This window comes from Sesamum indicum, linkage group LG6 (genome assembly GCF_000512975.1).
Source record: "Sesamum indicum cultivar Zhongzhi No. 13 linkage group LG6, S_indicum_v1.0, whole genome shotgun sequence".
Classification (NCBI taxonomy): Eukaryota; Viridiplantae; Streptophyta; class Magnoliopsida; order Lamiales; family Pedaliaceae; genus Sesamum; species Sesamum indicum.
Window position 1 is genome coordinate 1,357,957 of NC_026150.1, and position 24,780 is coordinate 1,382,736.

Genomic DNA, 24,780 nt, shown 5'->3' on the forward strand with positions numbered 1-24,780 from the left:
ATTAGTTGAAGTTAAATCAGTTTTGGAATGATTCACACCAACGCTTGAAATATAAAAACTTGCCGAAACCCTAACCCTTAATCCTTCAATTGAGCGACTCACGCTATGAATTTCTTCAAATCCCTTCTATCAGACGATCCGGACCCTCCCGATCCCCAAATTGTTCGCGAATCTGACGCGAATTCCGCACTCAAACCACCTCGTGACGGTGGTAATTCGATCGACGTGGCTGACGGAGGTCCTGATGATGGTTGGAGTTTCGGGGGTTTAATCAGAACTTTTGCAGTCCAATCCGAATCGTTGATCGAAACATACCGTAAGGATCTCGAGGAATTCGGGTCGGGTCTAAAGAAGGAGACCGAGATACTCCGTGAGACCGCGAGCCGAGCCGTGAAGGATCTCCCAGCATCGCTGGAAGCCAGCGCTACAGCTGCGCATGGTGCGCTGGACGGAGTGCTGAAGTCAACGGCTGAGATCATTTCAAAAGAGGCTCTTTTTGGGTCGGATGGGGAACCCGAGACACCAGAAACAAATAGAAGTAAGAATTCGAGTCGGTATAGTTGGTTCGAGGCGCAGTTGAGTGCAATTCAAAGTGATTCGAGTACTTTTCTTGAAGAGCCGGAGGATGGGGAGGAGTATAGGAAGTGGAAGTTAGGGTTTCAGTTGGAGCAGAATAGGGATGAGATTGACAGTTTGATAGTGGGAAATGGAGTTTTGGAGGATGTTTATACAAGGGTTGTTCCAAGTGCTGTTGATCCTGAGATTTTTTGGTGCAGATACTTCTATAGAGTTTATAAGCTCAAGCAGCAGGAGAGTGTGAGGGCGAATCTTGTAAAGAGGGTGATTTCAGTTGATGATGATGAGGAGTTGTCATGGGATGTTGATGAGGATGAGGATGAGGTTGAGGTTGAGGTTGGTAACGGGGGCTATCAAGCAGATCTGAAGGTGAAAGGAGGAGTTGGAGAGGGAGATAATGCAGCAGGTGATGGAAGTTCAAAAATTGTCGAGAAACAAGAGGATGTGAACATTGGATCACAATATGAGAAGGGAGGGGGTAATGTCGACGAAGATAATGGTGAAAATAGCAATGTGGGTGAGTCGGGTAAGAGTTCTGGTGTGGATGCATCATTTGTTGAGAAAGAAGTCAAGTCTGAAGAAGGTGCCGGAGTGAAAAAGGATGAGCAACTGAAATCTGAAGAAAGTGTCCAAGATAAGAAAGACGATAAAGTGGGCATGGAGGAGAAAGGTGAATTTGTTAAAAAAAGTGATGCTCAAATGGCGTCTAGTGATCAGCCAAAGGTGGAGGAGGAGGATATGGGGTGGGATGAAATTGAGGATATTGGGAGTGGTAATGAGAAAAGAATTTCAGCCACTGCTCGTGGTGGGAGCCCCAACAGAGGTGACCTGCGGAAGCGGTTGAGTGCTGCTGAAGATGACGAGGATTTGAATTGGGATATTGAGGATGATGATGAGCCAGTGAAAGCTTGATGGCATATCAGTGATAAAAACTGTAATTATTTAGTTGCTGATATGCGGATGAGCTTGGCTGGAGCTTGATACCTATTAAATTTGAGAAACTGTTACAGTTGAGTCAGAAACTGAGATCAATTATCCAGTAATGGCTTCTTACGTAGTAAATAGAAGAACTCAAATTATTAACTGAAATTAATTTCATTATTTTCTCTTTATCGTGAATTTGTCTTTTTCTGTGACTAAATGGAGGTCTTAGTTCCTCTACCATTGTCTGTTAAAGGCCCACTTGTTCATGTGGCTCGACAATGTTTCTGTTGGATGTATCAGTGCCATTTTGCTCATAAATCAAACGTCTAAACTGTTGTTCCTGTTAATTAATTATCTTCTTTGAATTAATTTCCTTGTAGGCATATTTTGTCCTGTGGCTGTTGAGACAACGTTTATGTTGAAACTTCTGTTTATAGAGTTAATCTTTCACTTCAGGATGGGTCCAACCTATAGAGTCACTGAACCTTGACTTCCAGAATCTGGTGTACAGCCACAGGAATGCTGTCATTTTCCCTTTTTTGTTGCGTGTAATTTCTGAATTTGGCAAGAGTGGCTTTAAATTCTCTACTTTCCGATGTACTGAGTGAATGCTCTCCTTTCTGATGTACTTCTGAATTAATCTACTTTTCTTGTTTGGCTTTCCAATTTAGCCTTCGAACTTGCAGAGAATTGTATTATCACGCCTACCTACTGTGAAAAGTCGTCATTACGACCACATATGCTTCCGAAGGTTCAAGAAGCTAGGTTCTAAACAAGAGAGAGAAAGAGGGGCAGCAGAGCTGAGATTTTTATTAACACGAGCTGTTTGTCTTTTCTTTTATGCATGACGAAGAGATCTTGCTTGTTAGGAGAGAATTCAAACCAACATTGATGTACAAATCTTGCTGTTGTTGCCACCTGTTAAGACTCACCTCCACCCCTTACTGCTCATTCCAAGCGACTTCATATTACAGAAAACCGTACAATCTACAAAGATTTCTGGAGTAGAAAACAGAATTGATCTGGCCCAGAAAAGGGGAAAAAAGAACGGCAAAGTATTTGCTTTCGCACGAGGAGAAGGAACTGTACGTAGTTGTAATCTAAAAGCACTCCATCCTTAAGAGATAAAGTTGATACAAGAACCCTCTATTTTTAGGACTACACCGCAGACCTCTTAACTTGAAGCTCAACTATTCTCTGGAGCTTAGAGCCAATCGGACATGATATTAAATGTATAACCAACGTTAACACCTAGCTGCCTTAGGAAAGAGAAAGCACAAACTCGTTCTCACCACATGAACTGAAATTACAGTAGAAAATGCATTCGTAGAGCAGGAGATTTTCGCCAAGTTACTTGAAAATTCCAAAGGATGCTGAAACAATTTAACTTACAGCACATCCTTTAAGGGCTGGTTGCCCCTGAGTCACAACCTGTCTCAGGTTTATGCGCGTCACTTGGGGAAGTCAGAGCAAGATAACGTCCTCTCTGGGCGCGTGGCGGAAGATGCTTTGCATGCTTTCGTGATCCAACGGTCCATGGCAAGTACACCCCTGTACCACCACGGGGAACCCTTCTAGGGCTCATGACCACTGGGCGAACTGGAGCTAACATAACCATAGGAGTCCGCATGAGACCCCATTTGGGGATCATATTCATTGGCTCATAGCCATTTGGTATTGTGCATGGAGATGGAACGCCAGGTTGCCATAACGTCATTGCTTTAGACAAAGGTGTTATCTCCGATGGGTTGCTGTCTACTGTTCGAACTCTGAAGAAAGTAATGCTTACCCTCTTGTTTAGGGAGGAGCACATAACATGCCGTGCTGTATCAGAACTATTTCCCCTCATGACTAAAAGAGACCTGAAAAATGTTTTTGAATTAAAACCATTGGTTACTCTTTACATTATGCATACGGAGGCGTAGCTATGATACATACCCTTCCTTCAAAGAAAGCATGAGAGGTCCTCTATAATTCCCTTCCCCATCACTTACAAGCATGCGACCAAAAGCCATTGTTGATTCAGAGAGGAGGAGGGTCGAAAGAGGCTGCTCCAAGTGAGGTGGTTTAAGAAATGGTTGAGAATATTCCCCCTACATAATAAGCACTGTCTTGGTTCACGCCCTTCTAACATGGAGATGTGATGCAGGAATAGACAATTGAATTGCATTGTTGAATAAAAAGAAAATGAGTGAAGTCAACAATATATACCTCATCGAAAAAGTTAATGATGCAGCTGTTTGGTTTCCTACTTTCTGGAATCAAACGCCATTGAATCAAGTGGTCAATTACACCTCGGAGAAGCGCTGGGATTGGCTCAATATAGCCTGTAAATGCAATTACCAAACGTTTTTTAACCATTTGTTGTCAAAATATGGAAGCATAACCAGCAAAAATTATCTGCATAATTTTACATGGTTGGGGTAATTAAGTATGCAAATTGATGATTACTTATAAAAAAACATACTTTTCTGGAATTTATTTGTTTCATCTTCTTTTATGTGCCCGAAAATAGGAACCCCAAGCTGGACCAACTCTCTCCTGTTTCCTTTTGTCTGCTGATTGTATAAAATAAAGGTTTCCCCTGAAATCAATCGAGAAAACGAATTTAGACCTTCGTACCACGAATAGAGTCCCAGAATAAATCACATTTTTACAAGAAAGATGTGGTCGTGTAAATTAAATCCCAGCTAGTAAAGTTTATAGGATAACGAAGATTCAATATCATATAGTCTTCTATTGGCATAATGGGGTTGGCAGATGCCCTGTGCAATCAATATAAGGTAGTATTTAACGTTAAAAGTAAAAAATGAATGCCCAAACCTGCTCAAGCAAACCTACAGAAGATGTCCTTTACAATCTCAAAACTTCTGGCCCAAAAGGAAACAACTAGTTTAACTATAAAAGGATCACGAATCACAGGATCCACCTGAGAGTTCACCATTCCGACCAGCAACTTGGAGTTCATTCACAAAGTCATTCAATTTAGAGAGCTCAACATCAGTGAATATGTCTTCATACAACTTAAGACCTCTAACAACATTCACCTGCCATTCAACGTATTCCCATCAACAATCATGCTTCTGCCTATACAATAAAAGCGGAAAATAGTAAACAACAAAGGGCATACCATGTGCCCTTTTACTGGCTCCTTAGCTACGAACCCTTTTGTCATCTTGATCTGTTCACGGCGCGCCTCACATTGGTCGTGGTTAGAACATAGGTCCATGTGTTCTGAAAAGGGCTGCACTTCTTGAGACCCTACATTCAATATTAGACAGGTGTGAATATCGAATTGCCGATATAAATGTTAGACAAAATCCCAGAAATTCTCTCCTTGTATTTGACAAGGTCGTTCCTCAAGTTCAAAAGCTTCCTAGTCAAGACTGTATCTTTTTTCTTGTACAAGTTTAACCTTTACCATCACCAAACCAGTAAGGATCAAACATTTTAATAATGTTGATAAATCTTTATTTTTACACAGACAAAAATGGCAGTCATTAGCAGCATTCTGAGTTGAACTATTCTTAGGAAATTAAGGAGATAAAAATTGCAGCCCACTTGCAGAGCAGTGAATGTAACCAGAGATACTGATCGCCACTGCTGTTCAGTGTTCAGTGTTAACTAAAGGACCATTTACTTCTCTTGGGACTAACGAACAATGCAAAGACTGAACCTCGGACTTGCCACAAACATTAAATGTTTGCTAGTTTCTTCTGTCCTTTTCCTCCCTCCCTAAAAGATATTTCCTAAACTCATTTTCTTTATTCAAATGCTAAAAAGAAAAGGTTTGCAATTTGCAGTTCTAGAATAAAAATTAGAACAAGAATATATCACTTCCCTTTCACCACCGCTGGAAACATTCTCAGCCTTTGCTAACAACAAAAAGATACGATGGCAGGCACCACTTTTGTTGTACCGAGTGCCACTAACATACCCAGACAAAAGAAAAAAGGAAAGCACTAGCAAGCAACCTTTCAAAGAGTACTCAATGGCGAGTTGACTCAACGAGTTGAAAATCCGAGTCAAAAGTTGTCAAGGGAGCAGTGGTGGGCCAATGATATATATGGAGAAAAAGCCCAGCAGAGACGGACAGCCATGCCGTCCGTCAAAGATCAACGGCTGAGACCAGCCGCCGCCGGCCCCATCAAATAAGTCAAGGACAAAACTATAATTTTTTGATTTTTCTCTGGTACCTCACGCATCTCAAGGTGGACTTCCCGTTAACAAAGATCGCAATTACGTTGCAAACCATAACCAAATTTGCATTGACAGCCCTCAACGAACTTCTCGATTTCCTAAAACTGTCCATCAAATCCTCGGGGAAATACCAACCGCTTTTACTCCCCAAAAATCCACAAAACTCATTTACTCAAAAGCATCTGATCAATTTTAAGCGAAAAATGACATCCACCAGATAGCACTGGAAATTTCATCTGGATTCTTCCATAAAGTCTCACTGTCTACACCAGTCCAAATCACAATGCTATCTGGAGGAAAATTCACTTTTTCTCGGAATTCAACCAATTCTTTTTACACAAAATAAATTTGTTCAAATCAAATAAATTAAATCATAATACGAGTGCATTATTTATTCTCTTGAATTATATATCATACAAACAATTACATTGCAAATATCATATAATTGATTCAACTTTTGCCAAATGTGATCGGTGTTAGAATTTTTCGAGTTCAACTTCAAATCAAATACCTCTCTATCTATTTGATTTCCAGAATGAAAAATCAGCGATGAAAGTTTAACTGAGGGTAGTTTTTATTTAAAATTAATTATTCTTTAAAATATAATATATTAAAAAATACGTTCAAAGAGAAAAGATACCTGAAGGTAAAACACGTTTATTATGTGAAATCTTTGAGGCCTCCAAACAAACAGTTCTGGGGTTCTTAGATTATCACAAATTTAGTTTTGATCTAAAAACTCAAGAAACCATATCAAACATATGAATTATAAATCAAATGGAAATATAGATGAAATTTATTACCAGAATGGAATTAAAAGAAAAGAAGTAGTGAATATTGAGAAATGAAGAAAGCTTGGAAAAATTACCTGTGTCTGTAATTTCAGACGTGAAATCTTCATCCACTACCTCACCTCCGCTGTTTTCATTATTCTCCAACGAACTTTCCAGATTCTTCTCTTTCTGTTTCTCTTTGTCGTTAATCGCCGCCGTACAGTCACCGTCGTCCACCACCTCCTGAATCTTCCTCACTTCCACGTCAATATTCTCCGCTTTCTTCTTCTCGGCGACTTTATTGAGCTCCAGTGTGACGTCAGCAATCGAGTAATACTTCTGCATCTGCAAAATCGGGATCCAGTTCAATCTACGGCGGTGAATTGCCGCGAAAGCCGATTCGTACACCCCGGCTCCACCCTCCAGCTGCGTGAGGTGACAGCAGAGTGCATCGATGATGGCGTTAGCTGCTGCAAACTCACCGCGGAACCACGCGATGATGGCGTCTTTGGCGAACGCCTCCGATGCCGCCGTCATCATCGGAAGCTGAGGCTGTTGCACCACCGCTGGCACCACCATTGGCTTCATTGGAATCCGATCGCCCTGTGGCAATACGCCGGCCGCCGGCGGCATTCCAAACACTCTGGTTAGCGTACGTAATTTGTCAGGTGATAAAGGACCCTTTTTCTCAACTTTTCTCGAATGCCCTTAAACTGTATTTGTCAGTATCAGATGATTCGTTAGGCGTCAGCCCGTATTTCGTAGTAGGCTTCTTGAAAATTTTGCTGGGAAATGAATTCCCTTTGATTTTCAAAGAGCAGAAAAAATTAAACTGGAGAAAAAGGGTGGTGATGAAAGCGAGGGTTTGGGCGTGGGGGGTTTATACTTTATAGGTGGATTTATATGGCTTCGGAGAGCGTGGTGGTGGAAATGTCCGTACCTGTGGGGAACACTTGCTGACTTGTCAATATATAGCAGAAAAGAAAATCACTAGCACAGTAATTAATAGTTAATTTAAAATTTACTAAAATATAATATCCGTCACTTTACGCGACTGTATTATAAATTTAATTTTATCAAACTAATACTTAATCCTTCTCTATAAATATGCTAATTTCGCTATAGTCGAGTTAACTATAAAATCTGTGGAATCTGTAAACGCGATCATGTAAATACGATCCTAACAAAATATTAATAATGTACAAAAACTCGTGTTATAATTTGTGATTATAATCAAAATACTTCTACTTAAATAAATCAACTATTCACGCTGCATTACCTTGTAATTTCATATGAATTATCAAAACATTTTAGTATGTACGGTAGTTGAGGTCGATGTTTTATAAATAAATTTTAGTTGTGAATTTGAATTTCGTGAATCGTATATGTACTTATTTTATTTTTTTATTCAAAATTTATTTAAATAATATATGATATATTATTTGATTTATTAAAATTTTGATATAATTAAAAAAATATTTTGTGATATGATAAATCCCACGTGGAAGTAACTTTTCCATTCATTGGCAAATTAAAGTCGGTTTTCTGAACTTAATGCACTTTTTTATCGAGGAATCTTATCAACTCTTTTAATGCAACGAGAGAACGAAATTAAGGTTACATTTATAATTTTTAATTAAAATAATTACCTTGCCCTCCATGATGTAATTATAAGTAATTTTTTAAAAAAATATTTAATACCATTAACATTATTTTGTTTTAATAAATAAATTCTCGTTAGTCGAAATTTTTTAATTTATTAGTATTATCAAAATAATTGAATGAAAATCCTTATGTTACTCCCAATAATTTATTATTATAATTTATGTAAGTTAAATATTTTTTTTTCCTCACCAAACGACCACTATATATCTCCACCCTTATAAGAGTAGTTTGATAAAAAAAAAAAAAATTATTTTACCTACAATAAGTCAGTACTAAGTTAATTATGAATAAATATAATTTTTATTGAAATTTTGTACTAATATTAATAAATTCGATAAATTGTTACAAATATACCGTGTTATTTGTTAGACATAAATAATGTCAGGGACATTAGATTTGATTTTTCAAATCACAGGAGGTCCACTTGTAATTATATCAAACCCCATATAAGAGTTGTGTAATTATTCCTTTATAAAATTAAGGATTTGAACTGATTTGTAAAATATTGTATACTTTTATAATAACTAACAATTAATTATATTGATTTACGAATTATAAAAATTGAAATTCGTGATGACAATATACATATAAACATTAAACCCTCAAAAATCCAAAAATAAAGAAAGTCAATTGGAATTGAATTTGTCTTTATCCAAATTCAATATAAAGATACAAAAAAATAAAAGAAAAAGCAAACAAAACAAGTTATAGATGTACTATATTCCACCTCATTTAATACGATGTCATCCTCAAATTCATATTGGAGCAACTCTACATAAATTAGTTTTTATCCCATAGTTGACACACACACACACATATATATATATATATATAATTTAATATAATTTATTATATTTGTGATATTGTAAATGAATACATTATCTTTTATAAAAGAAAAAAAAAAAAGCAATTTGACTTTCTGTGTTACTTAAATAGGTTGCCCTATTTAAAATTGATCAAATCACTGCTCTGTCTGAAGATAATTTGCTTTATTTTAAAAAAATATTTTACACATACTACCTATTATAGAAAAATTGATTGCATTTATTAATATATATATATATATGTAGTTTCTCATTATCGATCGATTACGAAAATTGAAAGTAAATATTTTTAAATATAAGTAAATTACATAAATTAGGCCCTAATTACGTTGATTATTAAACAAACCATACAATAGATGTATCATTGATTATATAATTTTTATTAAATTATAAGTTATGGAGGTTGTGGTTGTGGGCTATGTATTTTAGCATGTTATGGCATATGGTAATCTACGCCACACGAGGCGGACCCTTAGGCAAGGCGGGCCCCGCGTATTGTTCCCAATTTGGGGCCCACGCCTCTCTCTGATGAGAGCAGTGGGCCCCCAGGGCAAGTTGGGTGGTTAGCTCCGTTTCGGGTAAATTGTGACCACCAAGGCAAGCGCATTACGCACATGCACGCGATTCCATACCGCCACCACCACTGGCGTAGGATATCATTTCAACCCCCCACCACACTTTGTTTGCTTCTGGAGCCGGCTTCGAGCCAACTCTTATTATAAATAATTATATAACTTGTGAAATTTCAATTAACATACAATAAAAATTTATATGAATAATTACACTGTTTTTTTCCTAAAATTTGATAGAATTATACATAACTTTTTTATAATATGAGAAACTATATCTAGTATTATTATATTAGCAAAAAATTAAGAATTAATTATATTTTGTCATCTGAATAATGATCAGTTCTTTGTTATCTAAACTTTTTTTTGTATCAATTTACCATCTCATTTTTATGCAATCTATTCAAAAATTAAATAAAAATTCATATGCAGTCGCGGTTGACTTATTACTAACTTTTGCAGGTTAAATAAATATTTTTCTAATTGAACTATCCTTATACATCTTTCACACGCCAATGCATATGAGAAGATATATTTTCACCCTTACAATGGTAATTTGGATTGAAAATATTTATTTGACATTTTAATAAGTCAAATAAAGGGTAAATATTAATTTTTATTTTTTTTATAGTATCAACAAATTCAGTAAAACTTAACTAATGAAACTCGATCTATTATATAATAACAAATGAAAAGGGTACTAAAAATTACCAACCTTTTAATTTTATTTTTTTTAGTATATGAGATAAGTGTTGCAGCTAAAAGAGGGTTGCTGTCTTGTTCCATGGAATTTCTCCTTAAAGTAAAAGTGGTTTCTTTAGTAAAAATGAAATGATTTAATATTGTCTTTAAGGAATACTATAATTAAAAGTGAATAAATGTAAAAGTAACTTTATTAGGAAAGCTTGTTGCCAACCTCTTCTCCACCAATTATTAGGATAATAATTAATAATTGTAACACATTTTTTTATTATTTCAATCATGTTTAAATATTAATTGTCTGAATTAGAAATATTTCATGGTTAGATAGCACGGTGTAACAAGATTCCTTTTGTTACAATTGTACGGGGACAATTCCATATATTGTTATATATTATTATTAGGGTGAATTACGATGAATTTTTATAAATTTTGATATAATTATATTATATTTTTGTTATTTAAATAATCAAACACAATATTTAAGAAAATTATATAATTATTGAATGGAGATTTGAAATTGTTAGTTTCGTCCTTATTGTATTTTTTTTAAAAAAATAATCGAAATATCATAAAAGAAAATGAAGCGAGGTGGATAAACTTAAAAAATTTTATATACTTAGTCCATCAAAAAAAATTTTAAAATAAGTAAAATTATAATACATAGCCCACAAGTGTATTTTGATCATTTCATCACAAAATACATAAAAACTTGAATTAGACGACTGTTAAAATCAAGAGGTATTTGTAATTTTCTAAAATTACAAGAAAGTATTTGTAATTATGCCAAATTTCAGGAGAGCTCATTGAAAATTATTTATTTTTTCTAATAATAATAATAATAATAAATAATTATTGTTTGTTTTTTTAATAATGAAAATATCATTTATTTTAGAAAAAAGCTGAAGACAACGGCTCGGCGCGGTAGGCAGCTAAAGCTGTGAGATGCGGAGGCCAAAGTGCGGGATTCCGTTTCCTTTTTAAGGCATAAAGTCAAGTTAGAGCGCACATGAGAGCCGCTATTTCAAAAGCTTCAACCTAAGTATTACCATAATTTCTTCCAAAATATTAAACTAATTATTTTTCGAATTTTTTCCCTAAAAAAGGAGCAACCTAAATTGGTGTAATGAAAATTATATCCTCCCTCTATTCCAATACTATGCAAATTATTTGATGTGGGCACCAAATGTTATTAAAGGATCGAAAAAGGTAAAGATTTTAAGTATTTTTACAATATTTCCATAAAAGACGTAACTGAAAAACGACAACGGGAAAAGAAAAACGACAACGCCGCCTGTCACTATTTAATACGAGAGGACATTTTTTTAGTTTATTTATATGAAATAATTTGACTGAATAAACATAAGAAAGCGATTTTCTTTTTTACTTAGACGAAGAAGAAAATATTTGGTAGTGATGCGTACAGTCTAAATGCATATAGCAATAATTTGACGAGAAGAGTGATGCATATTATTTATTTATATTTAACTGTAAAAATACGCGTCTTTTGGAGGTGTTTGTAGATTTAAATACATGTATATGCGTTTTAATTATATATAATTTAAAAATAATAATTTCAATAATATTTTGATTTTTTTCTTTTAAATTACTTAACTATTATTGGATATATGTTTGATAATGGTTGTTAGGTTGATTCACTATTTGGATAGTGATTCTCCTTTATCTATCCATTGTCTTTTAGCAACTTTACGCATTCGCTTTTGGAGGCGTTTGTACGGTGGAGATTAAAGAATCGTTTACGAGGAGGGATATGGACCACCCAAATTTCTTTGATGGGATACTTCTCTTTTAGCATTTTAGGTAAAAGCACCGAATTGTTGGAGACACAAGTGGTTTCATCACCTCCACTACCTAAATTTAAATATGATAATTTCAAGATTTTTTTTTTCAAAAACTATTTGCCTTTGCTAATTAAGAATTATAAATCCAAAGTATAATTATGAAAATATCTAGCCCTTGAAGTGAAATTAAAGAAATTAAAAGAAAATATAATTAATATAATATTATAGGTATGATCTTTAATGCATCATGTTCTATTAAATTCAATAATACTATGTTGGAAATGTTTTTTATAAAATTAAAGTACATAAATAGCAGTGTATCATCCGAGTTTTAATTTTCAGTCTTTAAGAGCATTTTGGTGAGTTCAACACCAAAACAGATGAAGTGGATTCAGTTAATTTTTAGCCAACTATTAAATCAGGAGAGGGTATTAATAAATTTTTAAATAATGAAAAGAAATTTATAATTATACTAAATTTTAAAAGAATTGCTGTAATTTGCCTCTGAAAAAAAACTAATCTATACAATATGGGCATGTTCTTAATTTATGAGAGACAATTTGCTGATATGTTTTTTTCCAATATTTTGTCGAATATAGGACCAAATTTCAATTAAACCACAAACCGGTCTATGTACGCAAAATCAGTATTCAGTTTCCAGTCAATCTTGAATCGAATATTCCTAAAATTTCAATGTTATTGAAGAGGGCTATAAGTAACATCAGCATCAGCATCAGCACCAGCACATAAAAAATGTCAATATTTGAGTTGGAATTGGTCTTCGCATGCGTTAATGTATATGGTGTACGTGTGATATGTGATGTGTACACCTTTGAAATCCTATGTAGGTTTTACTGTACATTATTAACAATACTTGGTTTAAAAATTACATTGACATTAAGTATCTTTATAATAATTCTTAAAATATACTCTTTTTTTTTTTAATGATATGACCAAAATTTAATAAATGTATATGAAATGATTAATTCTTACATTATTTGAACATGAATGGAGTGGCATCTTATTTTTCTTTAGCAGTAATGTAGACAAACGTCTCACATTGGTTGTAGATGAAGTGTTTATATAGTTTATAAGCCCCAATGCATCATCTTCCTAGTGAGATGTCTTTTCAAAACAAATTGTGAGACTCATGTAAAATCGAATCAGATAATACCTCGCACATGGGACACCGATCTAGTAGTAAAGCGCATAACTTGGCGCCATTTGCAAGGACGAGGCCATGTACCCATCTCAAACCCTCTCATTTCGAGGGCTAATAATATAAGAAAACGTCCTATATTGATCGAAAATGAGAAGTTTGAGTGGCTTTTAGGCCCTAAGATCTCATTTTCTTAGCGAAGGGTCTTTTCAAGTTGAGCCTTTGAGACTCATGCGGAAATAAATAGAACAATATCTTACGTAATAAAGTACTGATATAATCATAAACCACGTCAAACAATTAGAACTCGGATACATGAAAGTAGGTAGGATGAATATAGATATGTGGCATGGAAGTCATGCAATGTCATGGGCTTTTGCTTAAAATAATAGTACACTTTTTCATCTTTTGAACTAACTGCTTTTCTTTGACAAGTCAAGATTAATTGAGTTCCAAGTTGCAGTCATTGTCAATATCTGTATGTGTGATACGTAGAAACCTCAAAGAGCCAAACACACAAATGCCTCTACCATTTGTTGGTAATAATAAAGCACAGGTGTAAGAAATTAGGCCAATAAAGATGCCCTGCGTTTGAGTCGTATACGTGCTGTTTTAATGTATGTTTAATGATATTACACAACCCTTGATACCCATCGATTATATTTATAGAAAAAAAGTAAAATATTTAGACTTAATTAGGGCATAAATTTTATAATAAAGTTGATAAAATATTTTAAATGGTTGTTGTACGTGCAAAGCACTCATAAATTTGAATAATAATTAAGCTAAAAATGTTTTAATTAATTAGTATTACATGAAAAGACGACTGACAAATCAATATGTTTAAGGGTCATTTTGCATATATCATAGGAGCTTTTGGACCCATTCAAGGGAGATATATATACAATTTTAGTCCTCATGAAGTTCACGTGAAAGGAGATCAAAATAAAATTCAAGAAAGATTTAAAAATTTAATTAATCCCATTTAATAATGAAATTACGAGATCAAAGTGGTGATCGCGCAATCTTTTTTTATTTTATTGGGATTGAATAAATCCGAGCGAGTTAATCAGGTTGTGTTGTAGAAATAAGTAGTTTGAGATGTTTGTAATCATAAATTAAAAGTATGTTTATTTAATTTTGTATTAATTCATTATACGTTGTTAAAATATATTATATTTTTTTAGAAAAAATTACTAATTAATTTATTTTTAATTGGTATGGTGATGTATTAATTGACTTTTGACTTTTTAAGGATGATGTAGTTGAAGGACATAGTGTCTCTTGCAAAACACAAAGGTTTCAGCTTCCAAGTTCCACCCCTAAACCCCATCCCATCCCTATTATTCGCATATAATAAATAATTTTTATATTTTAAAATATATAAATCAACATATTATATATAAAAAAAATTAAGAATATTATTGACACAAGAAAAAAATTAGTGCAATAATGTCATAAATTACTGTTTGTGAGTGAAAAATATATATATATTTTATATTACATATTGAGCTTTTAACATCTCTTTTTAGTCAACAATTTCTTTATAAGACAAATAGCTGCTTTCATTCTTACACATATAAGTTAAAACAAAAACAAAAATAAAAACAAAAACAGGTCTCCCTCAAAGACAACACAGAATTACATGTACCAATCATTTGATTTTGATGGTGGATGGATCATTGACCTCAATTCTTTACAAATACACTACACAGAGTCTTGTAAATGTTATAAATTGATTCAGATTTAGAATGTACCGAATAGAATATATATTTTATCCATATGCTCGATGTACAGAGTATCGAATATAACATTTAAAAACAAAAAATACATAGTCATCATCATCTTTCAAAAAAAAAAAATTAAATTAAATGTGACTGTTGAGATCTGTGGACCATAGAGTTAGCATTAATTTAAAAATCACTTTATGCTTCTAATATTTTTTATTACATTATTGTTGCAACAAACCAAGAAAAGCGTGTAGCCTTACCACTCTGTTCCTTATTATATCATATTGAAAGGCACTTTACTCTTCAAAAACTCTTTAAGACACCGTTGAAATATTTGTTTTTTCCCCACACTTCAAATCTGAGGCTGTAAGGTGGCACAAGTCAACTCCAACTTTCATCATTGCATGTCCGCTTGATTCCTAATTAAAAACCCCCCACCACATTGCAAGTTGCTGTCGTTTTATGACATTACATGGCGAGATGCAACAGACTTTGAAATAAAAATAAATTAATTTAAATTTTTTTAATGTATTTATATAGATGGTACACTTTGTGATATTTTGTATGTATATATACTAACAAGTCCAAATTTTTATTCAAGCATAAAAAATAAAATAAAATATGTAATGAAGTGTTTGCAAATATTTGATATAAAACAATGTCGTGGATTTGGATAGATGAATATTTTGAAGTTGTGATGGGGATAGGAGGAGACAATGTTATTATTTATGTTAAGAGGAAAGGGCTCTCGTGATTAACGTTGTCATCAAGAACCATTTCATGTCATTCTTGAAATAAATTCTTTTTTTTTTTTTTGGGCTAAAATTTCATATGTTGGGCGAATATAAATATTTTGAATCGTATAGTAGAGTAAGATTAAAAATCAAATATCTAAATTTGGCTTGTGTATGAGAAAATCGAATAAAATTTTATCAATACGTATACACAAGTAAAAATAATATTAATAGTCATAAATAATAACATTCCTTATTTATTTATATTTTCCATTCATTAATTTATACCAAAATAGTAAGTAAAATCAACACTAACATTATAATATGGAACCAAATTGAGTTTGAGCCTATTTTTTGCTAATTTCCGAGTCGTGTTAGGTACAAAAATCAACTCACTAAATCGGGCTTAATTTAAATACTCGGACATTTTTGGTCCAGATGCAATTTGACTTGGGCTAATATTTAAGTGGGCCGAACACACCAAATTGATACTACTAAGCCCAACCCATAGTGTGCAGTTTCTTATTGCAAGCCCAAGCTCGAAGGCCCACACTATGACTGAAGAACTGCAATTCGGCCGACAAACTAATTTCAATTTGTGTTTGGAATTGGCGGATTTAAAATTAGAGTTTTGTCTGATTCAATTCATAGGTTGAACGGTTCTTGCAAAATCAAAAAATAAAAAAGGTATTTTGGAGCTTTCCGTTTTTGTGAGTCAGTCAACGGTTCAGACAGTCCGACCATTTGAGCTCGATTGGATTGCAAAATATTGATTTGATAGATTTAAGAATAGAAATTTCATCCGAGCAATACAAAGTTTCTTGTAATCGTTTGATATTAGAAAGTATTTTCAAGTCTTTTTAGACTATATTGTATGAAATATTTTTTATTTTTTTAAATTTTTTATATGAAGTCACTTGAAATTATTATTTCAAATACTTTCTTCAATCAAGATATCTTTATCCAAATGTGGAAAATTCTAACCTGAATCGAATTTGACTAGATTTGAATTAATTGTATATATGACAAGTGTATTATTAATACACTTACAATATGATTGATTTACAGCTCAAAAAAAGTGATCAATTACATGATAAGTGTATTACACTCGTGATATGATTAATTTGATTTAATTAAGAATTTCCAACAAATGTAGCCTTAAACAGACAAAAAAAAACAAGAGAAATTTACATTAAAAACAAATTCCCATTAAACAAATACACACTATTGTCTCAGTACTTATTCAATCAACCAAACAATCACAACAACAACGTATACATCTCAAAGCTGAATTCAAACTCATAGTTTATTCATGCATACAAATTAAACTTTACATAGTACTCTTCACTTGAAGGAAACCCCGTTGTCGTCACCCACACTTGTCGTTGTCCTAATCTTGATCTTAGCACGATTAATGTAATTCATAACCTTATCATTGAAACTGTCCCTTCTCGTAGTAGTTCTTGCAGCAGCGGCAACGTTGGACGATGCGGCCGACGACGACGTCCTCATCTTGTCCTTCACCTTCGTGATATAATCAGAGAACTTGTCGTTGCTCTTGCTTGCTTCCACTTTCTTTCCATCGTCGTAGTTGGAGGACTTAGTCTTGGATGCAGACTTCTGACCATTGAGAATCAGGATGTCTCTTCTAACAGCATGGTCATCAGGGACAGGTCTGTCGGTACTGTGTTTGGTCATTTGAGGTTGTGGGATTGGGTGATGAGAAGAATTAGTGCTGGAATGGTGGGAGATGCGGTGGATTTTGGCTTTGAAAGGGGAGATGGAGAATGCATTGCAGATTTTCTTGCACACACCTCGGGAGTTAGGGGTGTTTTGATTGCGTTCCATGTTGGCTGCTGCTGAGGTTGTGATGAGGAGAAAATGATGAGACATGCAGTGGGAATTTAAGGAGGAGGGATTAAGGGATGATTAGCTGCTTAATCACGAGATTAATGTGAAAAAGAGGGATATTTGTGAGCGACTTTATGTGGGAATTTCCACCTAATAATTGTTCCTTATGGACTTGTGGATTCCTCCATCTACATATGAAGTAATTTTTTAGTAGTTTTGAACATTAATGGAGCTTCTTTTGATTCCTCTTTATGACATTTGGTGTACTCATCATACAGAAATTTTCAAAAGCTTATACTACAATATGACACGGCTCGACACTAACACGACTTCGTATAATATATATATATATTATAAATTAATAATATAAAAATATATAATGTCATGAAGGAAAAGATCGACGCATGTATGTCTTAATCATATTTGAGTTCTTAACCAAATATCGTGGCTTCAAAAATGTACATAATCAAGTAATTTTCAAAAGTAAAAATAACTACCAATCTTGAAATAACATGCATAATGAAAAGTTTCGAATCATTAAAATTAGTAAAATTATTATGAACGGTTAGAGATTCTTCAGTAATTTCATCCACAAATAAAAGTGGAATGAAAGAGAGATTCAAGAAAACATTAAACAGAAAAGAGATTGAAGATGTTTCAGTTTCGTGCGAGAACTACTCAAGTTTTCTTTTTCTTATTCTCATTTAGCCACAAAAGTTTTTCAAATTAATTCTTTTTTTTAAAAAAAAGAAGCCCAATTCGTGTTCTAAAATATGTCGGACACAAAGTATCCATTTTTTGTCCTTTTTTTTTACTATATATTTTCGAACAAGCAAATCCCATATTCAATAGGTGTTCAAAGAATATCAATATTTGATATGTCTAATTTTTTGAAATCTCCGAGCAATATATCATCCATGACATAATACAGACAACTTGCTGTTGTTTACATTTTAAGTGAGGTAGATGTCAGTAATGGTTCAATATCACTTTAACTCACAATATTTTAATTAACGATTCTTAATCTCTGTTTTCAAAATTAAACTCCGTCTTAATCATAGGGGCCGACATAAGTTTGAGGGGGTGGAAATCTTTGTAATAACAAGAATTGAGGTGAGGGACTAGAATTGGAAAAGATCTGTAGCTGTCTTATTGTATCACAGAAATAACGCAACATACTTTTTGCCCACGAAGGAAACAGTGGAGTCGATGATACTAAGAAGGTGTTGGATAGGAATCAGATTCCAGTCTTAATTTTTACCTCAAAGTCTACGATCCAGTCATTTCTTAGTTGTAAGAATCAACCAAAACCGAAAGCCCAAATGTGTCAAGGTAGCATGACACAACTGAAATCAGGTTAAAATCGATTTAAATCAATTATATAATAAGTACAAGACACTTACAGTATGATTGGTATATATAATTTAGGAAAGGTGATCAATTATACAACTAGTATATCACGCTTGCTATGTGATTGATTTGATTCGATCAAATTTAATTTAAAAAAATGTTCTGCATAACATAGATCACGTGATGGAATAAGAAATAAGAGGGTGAGGTGGGAGTGGGGTGGAGTGCTGTCATTTCGGAGGAAAGATTTTAAGATAATTCTTGTCAGTATGGAGATTTGAACTAAAAGAATCTGGAGAAATTTTGCCTAATTTAATGGTAGTTCGTGGTTGAATTTTATAAGTTGTTAAGATTGTTGTTGTAAATTGTAATGATGATTTACCCGAATAAATAAAAACCAAAATTTCAGTAGTATCAGATTCTTGTTTTTGTTGTTTGTCTTCTTTCCGCTTTAGTTTCAAAATAAGAATGTTGAGGTAGGGCTTGGCGGCAGGCCACTGAGAGAGTCTGAAATAAACTTAGAAAGCTGGAGCAATAAGATAATGAGGTTTCCTTAACGCCACATAATAAACCACATATGATGAACTGAAAGTGGCTCAAGACTCTGCCCGACAGAATCTGCATGTAGAGCAAATTATAGGCGAGTCGGTGACCAGACATATTCAGAATCAACTTGGAGAAGTTAGACCGAATGTTATTACTGCACAACGTGTTTATATCACCTTCAATTTTCGACTGAGACAAGAAAAGAAATGACAGCGTATCATATGAAAAACTCGCAGGATAGTGGATGTGATTTGCTTGGCATCTTGTCTCAATGAGAAAAGATAAGATGAAATCAATTCTAGTTGAAATGAATTTTTTTTTAATATATGATTTGTCGAGGATAAAAGTATAATAATGATAGTTAATATAATGTATAAAAATTGATTAAATAAGAAAAAGAAAATGTGACAGTGATATGTTTTTTTTTTTTTTTGTTAGCACCCGAAGGTGGGGAAAACTTTTCGAGGTCCCCATCCTTTTTTCATTGATATGTTTTTCTTATGAATAAGTAAATACGTTTGAGATATTTCTTTTTTATAAGAAAAAATATTTGTACACAATCAAACAAATCAGCCTAGTAGGATGAATACCATCCCAATTGTGTTGGTATTTTACCCTCAGCACACGCATCAAAGAAACAAACACACACGCGCGCTCTGAGGTAAAATTACAAAATTTGTCCCACAATTTAAGATTATTTCATACTTGCCCGTATGCTTTATGAAATTTTAAAATTAACCCCATATTTTGTTAAAAGTTGCAAAAAGAATCCAAAAATGCTGTAAAAAAGACACTTTTTGCAACATGGGAGGTCTTTTTTGCAGCATTTTTCAACTCCTTTTATAACTTTTAACAGAATAAGGGATTAGTTTTAAAATTCCAAGTGTGGGGTCAAGTATGAAAAGACCCTAAACTGTGGGACTAGTTTTGCAATTTTCCCCAAACTCTGTTTCCAGCTTACAGTCCTACTGGGATCAGTCATGAATTCTTGGCCATTCTCTCAAATGTCTCATATGCAAACTTGAATTCTTGGCATGACGATACATGTATACCATACAGTAACAACAAGGAGGTAAACACAGCTATTTACAATTACTAGGAACGTCCCTTAGTAACAACAGACGATCAGCACACAGAGTCAGCATATGTGAATATAGCCTGAAACAGGAAACCGCATAAGCTGTGCAATTTCCTGGCAGATTATTCTCCACTGCAGTTATGGAGAAGAATGCAGTCTCTAACCTGAGGCCAAACAGAGCAGCATCTCAGTCATCTTAGTACCATTTATTGGTAAAACAAACTCCGAAATATGTCAGTGCCGGAAAGTCTTAACGACTTTGTCAATCCGTCTTCGACACAGTGGACAGTTCGTCAAGTGTGAAGAGCATGCCATACAACAGCACATATGACCGCACCTGAGAGTAGATCAATAACACTTTTTCAATGTTGATTTCCAATTTAACTGAGAAAAAAGTTTTCATGAGTTCAGTAGGAGGACAACTTGTTCAGTCCTAGAATTCAACTTTTATGATCCACAATTTGATGGTAGAGTGACTAGAGTCCAAAAACTGGGATCACATTGTGATCCAGGATGACTTAATTAAAAGTTCCAAATTATGTTCACAGGCAGGTTTATGCAATTTGCAAATTTATCAATGGAAAAATTTTTGCAAAAATTCAAGGGCTTACGGGACAAAAACTGAATTGTACTCCTGCTCCAAACATATGACACACAGATCCGGCATCATTCTGTCTTTATTGGTACTTTCTGATCTATTCTCCGCTTTGCCATTTAAACCTGCAAATCATGACAGAAAGACCAGGCAGAATTTGATTAATGACTGGGCACATGGGGCACAGGCAATAGGGGTAGAAGAAGTTAGGCATTTGGCAAGTTACCTCCTTCCTCTTGCCCAGCTTTCTTAGCTGCGGCAGCAAGAACCCTACATGCACAGTTATTTATTAGATCAGGGTATATAGAAGGACGAAGGAACACTCAGGCAGATGGAGGCAATAATGACCCATAAAAAGTTACCTCTTTCGCATTTCCCAGTGACGCCTTCTCTCCATGATATATTGGACTGCATGCTTAGCAAGAAGATAAATTCCAAACACTGTAAAACCCATTGAGGCATACTTGTACAACCTGAAGGAACAAACGCATATCAAGTACATGGAAATCATAACATCGTGCAAGTAATAAAAGGATGGAGAACATTCTATTTCGCCACAGTTCAGCAGTTTGAGGCAATGTGCATATGTATTGAGCACATCAAAGGAGACAAGCAATATACCTTGACCATTTCCCAAGATTCGCAATCAGCTGATCAATAGTTTTGTCAGATACATAAAATGGGCCTTTATGGGGTCGCTGAATTCGAATTGATCCAATGTCATCCTTAACAGCCTGATGAGGGAAGAAAAGAATGCACTTAGCGACACAAAAAACAACTTTTTAAAGGAGGAACTTTTCCAACATCTACAAAAGTTTGTTTTCAAGTAAAACTAAGGAATGTTCTCTTTGTCAGGAAACCACACACACAAAATCAACATAACTATCATCAACAAGCTACACTCCACAACTTTTGATTGCCCGAAAAAATAGTAACAAAGGTCGCATCCATCTTTCTTCATCGCAAACATCCCCCTACCCATCCCAAATGAAAGACTAGAATAATAATAATAATTGATGAGTATGACTGGATCACTTATAGCTGAATGTTGATTGAAAAGAAAATTAACAAACTCTATTTTTAGAGGGAATATATTCCTACTAGAAAAGCATAACCCAGGCATAGTCCGATGCTATTGAATTATTAATTGAGAGTGCAATATAAACAAAATAGGGTTGCAGTACAATCCAAATAATCCCTTGTCTTTACCCAGATTTCTAGCCAATGTCATTGTTTGAAGTATCTTCATTAAGGAATAATTTCAGTCTAGTTCCGCTTTGACTCTTTAATCTACAGCTGGAGACGAGAATGGGGGAAACAAAAAAGAAAGGTTCATTTGGAGAATCATACCTCACCAACAACTGTCAAGGGCGTACCAGTTGGCAGAACACGTTCAATTCTCTTGACTCCAAGCATCTAGACGAACAAGACATCATCATTGGATCTTGGAAGAACTTGATACAACAGGTTTGGCAAAGTGGACTACATACATCAGAGAAGAAAAACATAATATGCGAGAATAATCCAAACCTTTAGGCCTTGAAGATAATCTAGTGTCCCACGCACTAGGGATCGTCCTGACTCCTCAAATACCTCACTTCCTACTGTTAGTACCAAACCTGTGGCACCACGTGCACCAACAACATGAACACGACTAGTACCATCATCCTGGTATGTCAAGAAGCACACCCCGTTATCATGTAGCTCTAAAACCCTAAAGGTAAGACGTGCATCACATAAGGAGTATCGCATTTCATGTTGACCATTTGACTTTCTAGAAAAATGTGTGCGTTACAAAAGAACAGATTTGTGTGCATTGGTAACAGAGCGCATCCTGTTGAGTCAGAGCAGGAGGTCTTACAAGGTACCAGGGTACTTCTTTGCACATGGAAAGCATCAATGCTGAATCTTGTATCCATGATCCTGCATCATTATGTTTCAAAAAGTGCTGCTCTGCCTGGGAACATCAGGATCTTTTGTTAGAATAGATCTCACTGGTTTACTTTCCTCATTTCCAACTATTTTTACGGTATGTTAAACCAATTACCGTTTGCTCCACAATCACACCTCGCAAACCGCTGTACTCGCAATTAATTGGTGTATCTGAACCAACTCTTCCAGAAACTGCAACTACCAATGGCAACACTTTGCTTGCCGCATCCAATAATTGAGCTGAAAAAAGAAGCATTTAAGGAAATTTAAGAGCAGCCACAATATGATGACATCTTGTTCAATTTTCTACAATACCCAAAAATTTCATATCATAATAGCCTAGAAGAATCAGCCATGAAAAGTTGCAGATCCCACAAAAGAGTAATTACCTACTAACCACTCTATAATGTGAGCCCAAAAAACTCAAACACAAATAAGAACTAAAAGGAACAGAAAATCTATCACGCTCCTTCAGATCAATGGTTTTAGAGGAGAAAAGCAGAAGGGAAAAGGAAAAGCAGCTAAGATGATTTTCAATGCATTTTCATTCTAGTGAATAGATCCCAGTCACTACAAAGTCATGAATTTAGTTGAATATCATGACAAATTAAAAAAAAAAAAACTGATTAATCAGCAAATATTACCTATAAGCATGTTTCAACAAGCATTTACTTCAAGTTTTCCATTGAGGCCAAACAAAAGTAAGAAGTTCCTCTGGTATTTTAGTCACTGGCGATTGCCCGCAAACAGAGTGCTAATGTTATACAAAAGGTTTTGCAATACTCCATAGTACTTGCTATTTTAAGTAGTCAACTAGACCAAATTTGCACTCATCTACATATTTCATAGTTCATGCATCTAAAGCTCAATCTTGGAAGCAATACATTAAACACCACACAGAAAATGAAATTGGGCTCAATCAATTTAAAAGGGAATATGAATTGACCAAAAACAGGAGCAATTTTAACTTACCAGGCAACAACCACCAGGAATATCAGAATATGCAAATAAACATATTACAAATGTAAAACTCAACCTAATAAGTGAATTGCTAAAGAACTAAAACGTACGGGTAATAATTATAAAAAGATACAATAAAATGTAGGAAATTGCCACTCACCCAAGTCCTTTAACTGATTAACTCGAGATACAGACTTCAAAACATCAGCATCCCTAAACATTCCCAAAAGGAATAAAAAATCAACCAAACATGTTTCCCTATACACAAAAAACCCAAAGTATACAAAAAAAAGATGAAGACTAAGGAAAAAGAATAATAACATTATGTTCACCTTCCGCTGCTCCTTCCGAGAAGATAAAGAGCAGCTGCGCTCAGGCAGCAAGTGATTCCACCAACTGGAATCATCGTCAATGATTCACAACAACTTAACAGAAAAAACTACAAGACCCTAACTGTCGAATACCTATTTTCATATAGTGAATTTTCAGCTCTTCTGCATTCTCGTGAAGCTAAACAATACAGCCATTTTTCACCTACTGTATCAGAGAGAACAGAGCTGAAGAATTAGGGATTGAGAATTACAGGAGCAAATCAAATAAGAAACCCAGAAAAGTTCACGAAAGGGGAATTAAAAACAGGGAAGAAAATCAGGGCTCGAAGGTGAAATAGAGGCGTTTGATTGAAGGAAAAAGGTGGTTGCATAAGGGATGTGGAGTGACAGAGAACACAGAATCAGATCCCAAGAGTAAACTACAGGACGAAGCTGAGCCAATTGTTCTACGTAAAAGCGCTACTTCTTTGCGATGGTGTAA

The 24,780-nt window shown here is 34.4% G+C and overlaps 3 protein-coding genes across 3 annotated transcripts; 1 reads left to right on the forward strand and 2 right to left on the reverse strand.

Moving 5' to 3' along the window:
* Nucleotides 1-1,851, forward strand: LOC105163226. Its single transcript, XM_011081495.2, has one exon. It carries the CDS (start codon nt 106-108, stop codon nt 1,486-1,488), a length of 1,383 nt encoding a protein of 460 aa, XP_011079797.1. The 5' UTR covers nt 1-105; the 3' UTR covers nt 1,489-1,851.
* Nucleotides 2,545-7,361, reverse strand: LOC105163227. Its single transcript, XM_011081496.2, has 7 exons — nt 6,569-7,361; nt 4,631-4,761; nt 4,430-4,547; nt 3,968-4,084; nt 3,712-3,827; nt 3,439-3,593; nt 2,545-3,362 (listed from the first exon to the last, which is right to left on the reverse strand). Exons 1-7 carry the CDS (start codon nt 7,104-7,106, stop codon nt 2,903-2,905), a joined length of 1,635 nt encoding a protein of 544 aa, XP_011079798.1. The 5' UTR covers nt 7,107-7,361; the 3' UTR covers nt 2,545-2,902.
* Nucleotides 20,372-24,373, reverse strand: LOC105163228 (E3 ubiquitin-protein ligase SP1). The gene is made up of 11 exons (XM_011081497.2): nt 24,300-24,373; nt 24,128-24,180; nt 23,123-23,247; nt 22,937-23,032; nt 22,606-22,743; nt 22,426-22,491; nt 21,697-21,809; nt 21,438-21,548; nt 21,302-21,345; nt 21,092-21,200; nt 20,372-20,817 (listed from the first exon to the last, which is right to left on the reverse strand). The coding sequence occupies exons 1-11, from the start codon at nt 24,371-24,373 to the stop codon at nt 20,715-20,717; spliced, it is 1,032 nt and encodes a 343-aa protein (XP_011079799.1). The 3' UTR covers nt 20,372-20,714.